This window comes from Diadema setosum, chromosome 4, assembly GCF_964275005.1.
Source record: "Diadema setosum chromosome 4, eeDiaSeto1, whole genome shotgun sequence".
In the NCBI taxonomy this organism is placed as follows: Eukaryota; Metazoa; Echinodermata; class Echinoidea; order Diadematoida; family Diadematidae; genus Diadema; species Diadema setosum.
Window position 1 is genome coordinate 1,430,378 of NC_092688.1, and position 10,209 is coordinate 1,440,586.

Consider the following 10,209-nt stretch of genomic DNA (forward strand, 5'->3'; position numbering starts at 1 on the left):
AAAAAATTAATAGAGAATTGCATATTAATGCTTACCCATATCCATATTTTTCTGTTATCATTAATAAGATGAACTACAGATATTTGAATGTTCGTATATCTTCAACTGCATTAATTTCAGTATTACATTTTATTGTTTGTACAACCCAGCGTTTCTATGTGCATGCTACCAGACTCCATCGACCTATCACAGAGCTGACGAAGTGAGTTACGCTTGTCCAAGCCAAGTGTGCTGCCCTTACAGCAGTAGATGGACTTCATACGACATCGTCCTGTGAATCTCGGTAGACATTCCTTAGCTGTCCTACACAGATTTGCCCCTAAATGACCTCAAATCGATTTCAATCAAACTTTGTGAAAATTCTTTGAAAACAACTTATCAATTATTCATTACATCATTCATTTCACGACAACCATACCAATCAACGAACTTCATGCGTGTTTCATCTGTATCATATGGTTTCTTTATTGTAAAAATACAAATAACAAATGAAATGATCTTTAGAAAGTTTTAGATGCACCCTGAATGTTTGAGTTGCCAGTAAATATCAATGCCAACGTACAATAGAGTAAGCATTTTCCTTTTAGATTTTGCAAGTCTCGCAAGAACGATTTCTGTAATTAAAAAAAAAAATACATATTTCATTTTTATTAATCATCAAAATTACAAATAGTTTTAGTTGAGACAGTCATGTTTTATTCTGGGAAATGGATCCACCTCCCCAGATATTACGTAATACGTGTATCAAAAAACAACAACAACAATGGCTTAATTGTAGCATCAACAGTTAAAAGAGGGTCGAAGGCATAGGACGGCAAGAAGATGAGTAGGATGTCAAATAAAAAGGTGAGGCCAATATTTGTCATTATGGCAGTTTGAGCGTAATAGACGTTTCGTACAGGTTCGATTTTCGTTTTGTATACATTTACGATGTGTTCTTGTCATTAGGAAGCTTAACATTTTCGCGACGGGGACGTTCAGAGGAAAAAAAAAACATATGAGCATGCGCAGAAACGCGCGTCAAGTCGATCTATTTATAATAGCTTGCGTCGTCTGAGTTTTTCACTTCGCATTCTGGGCTATTTCTACGTCCGCTCAAATTCACAACGTATACAGAGCTACTTCATGCACCCATCATATGGGGGCACCATTTTATTTTTTATAAATTGCGTCCCAGCGTAATTTAAAGCTGCTTTTCAGCACGACGCAGGGAGAGGGGAGAACGTCCAACGCAAGCGTCGTCTCAAACGTCCGCGCTGCATAACGTCAACTAGCAGCGCAGAGCGAAAAAAAAAAACCCACACACACATACATCGGAAAATGGTATTGAACAGCAGCAGCTTTGCCTCATTTAGATGTTCAGGGGCTCATTTCCACCTTTTCTACCTCTGCCTCTGGTCCGCATCTGTTTGTTACGACGTCAGATTTCTTTAGACAGCATCGAATCAGACAGCAGTTTTCCTCTGGTCCGGCAACGTAGCAGAGTGACATGAAGAAAAACGTTCCGTATAACCAGCTGCATACGATGACAATGTCGAGTGCGATGCCGAGTTGTACGAAGATGAGTACATCAGCAGGGAGTACTAAGGCGCCGACAATGAAACTAGAGAGGGCCGCCATGGTATTCGCAGATGCCAATGTCGACAGTGAATGTCTCGCCCGAGAACGTCTGTCGGGATAGGGTGAAAGCCTGTACGCAACGCCGTAGTGGATTGTAAAATCAGTGGCTAACCCCACTGTCAGGACTATGAGAGCGGATTCAAAGACACCCAACGGCCAACCAATAAGAACAAAGATCGCGACAGACAGAATGACTGCTCCCCCTATCGACAAAACAGCAAAAAGCGCTATTAATGCGTTTCTATTCGTAATCAACAAAACAAATGCAGCGATGGCGAGGGATAGACCGAGTGAAAGCGGAGTGTCCTTACTCAAGTGGATGAGGAGATCTATGTAGTACGGCTGGGCGAGTGTGATGGTTCCGAACCATCCACCTTGAAGTCCTGCAGGAGCAGTCTTGACCTGTTCTGCGATCCAGGCAGAAGCTACGTCATAATATTCCTTGACAGGAGCGAACTCCAGCTGAGACAAGGCCGTACTCTGGAACTGGACGAAGAATGCCACTGTGTTATTTTTCACGTCAAATCGCAGACCTGGGAGCTCTGGCGGACAACCGAACGGCTGACAACGAAGGGCCGCAACTCTCGGAGCACATGTCTTGAACAACTCTGTAGAGTATGGAAATGACGTTTGATTGCAGCAAGGTGAAAGGTCAGATCCGAGAGTGTCCGGGATACAAGGAGCCTCCATCATGCTCTTCATACCCTCGATGAAGCAGTCTTCATAGATATATGTGGGAGTCTGGTAGAATCCTTGTTGGCGAAGAGAAGAACAAAATTCCAGCAGCCATACCTGTGACTGAGGATCATCAAGGTTGAACGTGTCATCCAACTGGATGAAGCCACGCTCTTCAGGGGACCACGGGCTTCCGTTGTCGACGGGAACGACTCCCCATACAACGATTATCTGCAGCGGAGCCAGCTTGGCCTTCTCGATGTCGAACTGGGGACGGAACACCTGATCGTACATCTCGAGGGGATGTTTTAGAGTGAAAACCTGGAACTCGGTATTCGATGAGGGAAGTTTCAGCTGCGGCCTCCAGAATACAACGAGGAAGGCAGCAGTAGACAGAAGAGCGAAAACAATTAGCCACAGATACCTTAACGTGAAAACCAGCCACGGTAGGTATTCTGTGAAGAGTTTACTAGTAAACTGCGACATCTTCATCCAGCAGATCTTTGCTGCTTTTAGACACGTCCATGTCGTGACATTTTCAGAAGCAGATCTCCGACATTTCATATATCTGTCGTATATAACCAGAGTGGCGGGAGACCATGTCATGGTGAAAAGAAAGTTGCAGAGAATAACAAGACCTGCGTATACACCATATAAGCGAATAGCTGTAATAGATCCCGTGGCGTTGATGAAAAGGGCTGAAGCTGTGGTAAGACTGGTGACGAACATTGTCGGAAATGCCTCCTTCATTGTATGCTCCAGAATAAACCGCGAATCTTTATTGGGATATCTCGTTCTTATGCTCATGTATATGTCATAGAATATAAAGGCATCGTCTGCTCCCACCCCGAGAACAATAGCGACGGACAGCATGTTTCCAAACGCAAAAAATGTCAGCCGGCAGACAACAAAGTAAAGGAAGTAAGCCAGTAGCAAGGAGAACACTATTTCCAATAGCACCATGAAAGCTATGAAAACAGACTGTAAGTAAATCCACAGAATGAAGAACACAGCTATTGCCGCCATTCCCGTCAGGATTAAATCCGTCATCAGAGGACCAGAAATGACGGTGAACTTGACAATCCTGTTAGTACCGATAGCTTCGATGCGAGTTATACCATTGTCTACGTCACGTCTACCCACCGCGTCCAGGTACAGGGTCTTGGCCTCCGTTCTTTCCTTACTTCTGGCGAGGGAGACAATTTGCAGTGAAGTCGTCAGAGTGAGATCGCCTGTTTCTGTGATTTGAGTGGAGAAGTCACTAGGGGTGAGACCGTAGAAAATGACGTAGATCGCGTTGTAAGTCGTGCAGTTGGTTGGCACACCCGGACAAGTGACTCCTGAACCGCATTCCGCCATAAGCTTCCCTGATGTGTAGTACGGCGCACACTTGAGAAGGAGATCTCTGGCGTAAGCAACGTCAGCAGCCGTGAGATCGTGACAAGAGCTTCTACCGCTAAGGGCGCTGATGTAGTTTGGGACCGACCAGGTTGGGCAGCAAGATGACAGAGGATCAGCCCTGTTGCACACGTTGTCATAGGTCGAACTATTGCGGACGAACGTGTCGTCTTGCTGGCACATTGAACGAAGAGAATCAACATCGAGCAGCTCCTCGGCATACGAAGATGGGACATACACAGCCCGGAAACTGCTGCCCGCTGTAGAAGATAGTAAGAGCGTTTTTTTTTTTTTTTTTAAATCAAAGAATCAGTCAGTTATTCCAGGATTATGATGATATCATACTGTGAATAGTGCTGATGACGATTAAACTCCACATTGTCACCAATAATAAATTGTGACTGTGCATAACAAAACCAAGAAAGAGTCGCACCCGTTGATTTTACGTGAGGAATCCTCCCCTCCTCCCCCCCCCCCCCAAAAAAAAAAAAAAAAGGTGAGACGGGTCAACCTAGTCAGTCTTGAGTTTTTATATTTCTTGAAAGAGCTATTCCTTTTCTGCATTGTTTCTAAATTTGGGATCATAAAAACGAATGGGAAAGTGTGTTTTCAGCAGGTTTTTTGCAACCCTTTTCTTGTAAAGTAGTGAGACCAGGTATGTCTTAGAGACCCCTTTTCATTTTTTGAAATTCTTCTGCACACTCTTCACTTTCAACTGTAATAACTTTTGAAAAGATAATGCTACTGCTCTGAAAATTGGCATTAATCATGGAATGAATGTATTGATAGAACATGTCAAATTTCATTTTAATTTGATAATCACTTCACTCATGTGGTTTACATCCTTTTTTTTCCCATCATCGCACAGCTATACGTAACGGTTTGGTAAAGATTAAGCGCACGAATAGAACCTGTACTTCAGAGCCTCTTTTCTCAGTTCACACTTTTCCAGAGTGTGTGCTTTTTTCCAATATTTAAATAGGTTAGGAGAGTCCATTTGAATTGAGTTATACATCATTTTAAAGCCAAGAGTCTGCTCTTTCAGAATCTGCCTTTAACTAAATTCCCATGTCTGGCGACTTTTTGTTGGTTTTGTGATACAGGGTCACAATTACAATTATCCTCGTCAATACGTCTTCAGTTTGAGGATTGTTCTCCCAGTACACCCTATCATTCTAAGATTTCCCAGCGTTGTCAGATAATTATCCATTCGTGTTCCTGCTTATAGTCACAAGTCCAATATACAAAAATAGTTGACTCATCGGCAGAGATTCGAGCCTAGAATATTCTACCGAGGAATGCAATCCAGCCCTTTACGTAGCATCATGTCTCTTTTGCTTTCTCTTGCTTCACTTATTACTACTTGATACTGATATATTACAATAATTGTGCGTGCTTGGCTGGGTATTTCTTTTCCTTTATCATATCATAATTAAATTGCAAGGAGCCCTAAACCATATTGTAACATAGGCCTATTTCGTTGTTTTGAAGAATGTGAAGACATTTAAAGAGTTTAAATAACGCTTCTTATGTACTTCACCAAATCCAAATTTTGATATTAAACGAAACCACAAAAGACCAAAAACCTCTGTATCGTATTGTGAATGTCAACGTGATTTCGAATTGGTTTCTCTTTGTTATGGCCCTGAGCTGATCGGTTGCACGATTGATATGTGAAAGTGTTGACAGGACATTGATTCAGAATCACATAACCCTGAAAATTACAACAAAACACAGTAGGTCTTTTTCTTTTTCAAACAATAGATTACAGCCCATTGCAGTATATGTTTCCGTCGAGCTAGATGGTGTCAAACGTACCAGGATTTCCACAGAAAGGAATGGACGGTGTCCCGGCAGTGTACGCTGTGGAGGTCAATGCAGCTGCCATAAGGTCAGGGGGTGATCTTGACTGATCCATGGGCGGTGGGGAAGTTGCGGGATCGATGGCCGAGTCGATGTCGAGGTCGAAGGTTGGCGTTGGTGAGAATATCTCGCTCTCAGTCAAAATGTTTTCTAGAGGGATGACACGATCGTGAATGGGTGTCCCCCTTGCCTCGATGCCCTGCTCAACAGAAAACGAAGAGATGTACAGGGACACACAGAGGTGAACAACAAAATAATTTAGTTTATACAAGCATACAACTACAGAAACATGAATATGTCAACATATGTATGAAAGCATTATTGTATTGTGTGTGTGTGTGTGTGTTGGTTTTCGTTTGAGGCGCTGTACAATTTGAATGGTATCGAAGAATATGGATGAATTCTGACTAGAATGAGTATGAATGATGCTTTGACACACACACACACACACACACACACATGTTATGAATACGTCATCTCACCTCATAGAAGTGTTTTAGAGAGTAACTTTAACATGTTTCTACATGTTGATTTAGATATTCAGGAAGGGTAGAAATACAAGGCAGATTAATGTGATTATGAATATGACTTGGAAATAAAGTTTCGATATAAAAGGGTACAGTTTGCATTTCTGTTTCCTTGGATGCCTGTTTTTGATTGCTTGTTTGTGTACATATTAAATCCTAATCCTTATTTACAGAAGCTCAGCTGCAAAATTCAAAACCTAAATCCATCCTTGTTAGGTTTGTAATGTTGCGATTATTCTTCATTGCAGCGTCTGCATGATCCTGCCTCAGATAAAAACAAAAACTCATACTTACCCTCGAGGCATCGTCAAAATTTGGTGGACCATAGAAATGTACGGTAACGAATGTCAACAGTGCGATAAGAGCGACTTGAATGAAGACCATCAGCACAGGAAAGTGGGAAAACAATCGGGCGTGGCTGTGTGAAAAAAAAAATAGAGAGAGAGAGAGAGAAAGAGAAAGTGCTGTGCTGTGTCTTAAAAATATGGAGCACCTTCATGACGTCATAAGTTTCTGATTCGTATTTTTTTTATCCCTACATCATTGTGAAACCATTACTTAAAGGGACTGTACAGTACTGGTTGAGGTAGGGATTCATGTTTTGAACATTCCTAAGTGAGATAATGAAAAGCCTCTTATGAAATATGAAAGAGCATGTAATTTTAAGAAGGATTCAACGTTTATTTGATGAAAATTGGTTTTCAAATGGCTGAGATATCCAAAAAAGTGCTAATAATAAAAGGCGACATGCCCCAACTTTATTAGTATCTCTTTGTTTCACCTTGTTTTTGGATATCTCAGCCATTTCAAAACCGATTTTCATCGAATAAACTTTTGATACCCCTTAGAACTGCATGCTCTTTGACATCTCATAGAGTGGTTTCTGAATATCTCACAAAACGTTAAAAGCTAAATCTTCACCTCGACCAGAACTGTACACACCCTTTAAGTTAGTGACGTCATCTTAAAGTGGAATTTCAAAGAACATTACAGTTTGGCACAAATTATATCCTGTGCTTACGCTAGAATCTTGGAAATGACTTTTGTTGAGTCCACAACGGGGAATGCAACAAGGGTAAAGAGAAAATCCATACGATGTCTGCGGTAATGAAAGCACTTTCAATGAATTCGGGGAAATTCGGCGATTTTTTTTTTAATTCGCCCAATAGAATTGACCAATCTAACAGCAGCAGTTACAAATTTGAATATGTGCATTGCGTATAGGACATAGTCTGCTGTTGCTTTGATACCGAGTCCATCCAGTGACGTCACATATCGGGCGTGTTCGGCGAGTTTCGGTAGGTTGTCGAAATAAAAAGGAGAAAGGTATTCCTCTCGCTTTATGTTGCACAAATATTTTCCTCGAAGTCGGGAAATGGAATAACTGGGGCTGGCTTAAACTCTGTTTGCAATGTCATGAAATATTATGCATGTTTGATATCTTTGAATATACAGTTTAAATATGATATGACATCTTTTCACATAAATTCACAAAAATGAAATGATGTCCCGCGTGTCTATTTTTCAGCTGTAAAGCAAAGGTAATTTTCAATTACAAGAGGAAGAGCTATTTCATAAGATCTATGTTTTCGTCGATGTTCTTGTTGTAATCTTTTAATATTGCCATAATAGATTTCAGCATGTGACTATTACTATGTCTAATATCACTGTTTCACAAAACTTAAATAGTCACGCGCAAAAAACAAAATAAAACAAAACAAAACAAAAAAAGCCGTTCGCCACTATGCGAATCTGATCGTTGCGTAGTTTCCCATCATTTCGTGCGTGATGACAATAATCGGACACCTGGAGAGGAGTCTATTTGGTTTCACACCCATGGCTCAGCATAGAGAGGGGAAAAAAGTTTACTGTAGCCATTGTTCAATAGGTTTTCGAACGTTTGCGTAAATGATATATTACCAGTACAGTACATTGTATTCAGTATAGTGTTATCGGTTTCATTTCTCCACGATACATATCGCACTGCGATATAGCGGTCACTCTCTGAAGCACAAAGTGCTAAAACTGCTGAGCAAGAATGTTTTTGTTGCTGCTGCTGTTGTTGTTGTTCTTCTTCTTCTTCTTCTTCTTCTTCTTCTTGATTTGGAGTTCCATTCAGTCTGAATATTTACGCCATGTTCTCTCTGCGGGGCGGAATTTGTTGTTGTTGTTTTGGTTTTAGTGGCGTATATCACTCAGAATTGAGTATTTACGCCACAATCAATGTGGAAACACTAGCCTTGTGAAAAAGATGTTTTCTTTCTGTTCTTCGGATTTCTCATAGATTTGATTTTCATATTTTGATCTTTGGGTTTTCTCTGGCATGGACAAATACGTAGTATGCTAACCCTCCCATTATAAGAATATCGGGTCAATTTTGAGTTTGATTTTAGCAAATTTTGTAGATTTTTATCTGGTTTCTTATTGTTGAGTCCTGCAATGTTGAAACTTTTGTGAACTAGAAAAGAGAGAAGACAAAAATCCAGACACATTTTCTAAAGTTTATAAGATGATCTCACTCTACGGATTCTAGCAGAGTTGTCATGTGGGGTGGTACTCACAGTTTGCCAGGACTGCAGAATGACCGGGGCGACGACTCAGGCCGGTGGACCTCGGAGATTGGTGCGTCCTTTGGCTCCATCTCTTTCAAAGTTTTGCCTCAGACTGCAATCGAATGAACAAAATTGCTCTTCATAATCACAGAAAAGCGAGACGATTCATATGTTGGGGCTTTACCCTGTGAACAGCATAATATGTGTCAGCAAAGTCACTATTTGAAGGAGAGTAGCTTTGTTGTTCCCAGGGAGGAAAACTAACTGGTTTTGTCGTCGCTTCACTGGTTCTTAAGTCTGATCGGAGGCGTACCATTCATTACCTTCTATTGTGATGGGAGAGTACGCCGATGCACAACTCTCGGATTCGTGGGTGGAACATTGATAACGCACGATTACCATTGATATAGCAATAAAAAATATTTAGTTACAATGGTGCATATTGTACCTTCACACAGCGGTTGGTTGTCCTTCGAGAGGTGATCACAAGGGACGATAATACACACCCATACTGTTTTGCAAAGTGAATTCTCTGGTTGTGATCAACAAAGTGAATGTGGGTCGATCTAACCTCTGACAGTGAGAGATTCTCAGGCAACAATATGATAAAATTTCGTTACGTACAACGTTACTGTGGTAACAATCAAAACCGGGATGGGTCAAAATCAGCTCCGGTACCCTTTGTGGTGGGCTACTGGCTTCGTGACAGTTAAAAAGAAGCATATCTCTATTTACGTTTCATAACAATCAAAAGGTGTTTCCCAGTTTTTCTCCCTGTTTTAACAAGGGATAATTAAGTTCTTCAAGCTCTACCTGCGCTTAGAAGCATCAGTATGAAGCGCCATATAAATGCAATTATTATTATTATTATTATTATTACCTAACCGGTCAAGTTCAACTTCAGTACATTCGGTTACCAGCGAGTGGTTTGCGTCAGTCAGAAATTCGATCACATTACACTTCATAACAAGGAGGATGTATTCTTTTTTTTTTCTGTACTCAATGTAGAACAATGTAGAATAAATGTGTTCTTCTTTGTCTCAGCCTCGATACAGTAGTTATAAAAGGAAGTGAGAATACACATATCAATGGGTTTTTTTCTTTGTTTTGATTTTTTCACTTCAACCAGCCGAGACTTTCTTAAACCTCTGGAATGTCATTAGTGAATGATTAAAGAAATGATTAAAGAAATTAAGTCTATTTTGAGAATGAAATGATAACCTTTGTTTGATGTAATAATATGACTAGATATACATGTATATAGTACTGATATATGAGTATGTAGGTCAGAGATTCACTGGTCTATTGTAGCCTTGTATCATACACAATCGACATGTTCAACCGTAGGTCCGTTTCAAGAAAGTCTTGAGAGTGAGTTTTTGCTCATATGTTTATACACATGAGAGACTTCATGAAATAGATCTAAAAGTCTCATAAAGCTACATGACATATGAGCGACTTTGGCTATTTCGAGATTTATGTAAAGACTTTTATGTGATGACTTCATGGAACAGACCCCATCAGTATAATTATGCTTTTATGTGGTTGATATTTTTGGACATTATAATATGGCA

At 40.6% G+C, this 10,209-nt stretch overlaps 1 protein-coding gene across 1 annotated transcript; it reads right to left on the bottom strand.

Annotated features, from left to right (window-relative positions):
• Positions 1-1,359: 1,359 nt before the first annotated feature.
• On the bottom strand, positions 1,360-8,724 carry LOC140227215 (protein dispatched homolog 1-like). The gene is made up of 4 exons (XM_072307642.1): positions 8,645-8,724; positions 6,378-6,501; positions 5,512-5,755; positions 1,360-3,953 (listed from the first exon to the last, which is right to left on the bottom strand). Exons 1-4 carry the CDS (start codon positions 8,722-8,724, stop codon positions 1,360-1,362), a joined length of 3,042 nt encoding a protein of 1,013 aa, XP_072163743.1.
• Between the last annotated feature and the right edge of the window lie 1,485 nt (positions 8,725-10,209).

Coding starts and splice junctions, on each gene's coding strand:
- LOC140227215 (XM_072307642.1), bottom strand. CDS start 8,724: ATGGAGCCAAAGGACGCACCAATCTCCGAGGTCCACCGGCCTGAGTCG. Junction 6,502..8,644: donor TTCTGCAGTCCTGGCAAACT/GTGAGTACCACC, acceptor TTTTTCACACAG/CCACGCCCGATTGTTTTCCC. Junction 3,954..5,511: donor TCCTTTCTGTGGAAATCCTG/GTACGTTTGACA, acceptor TATCTTCTACAG/CGGGCAGCAGTTTCCGGGCT.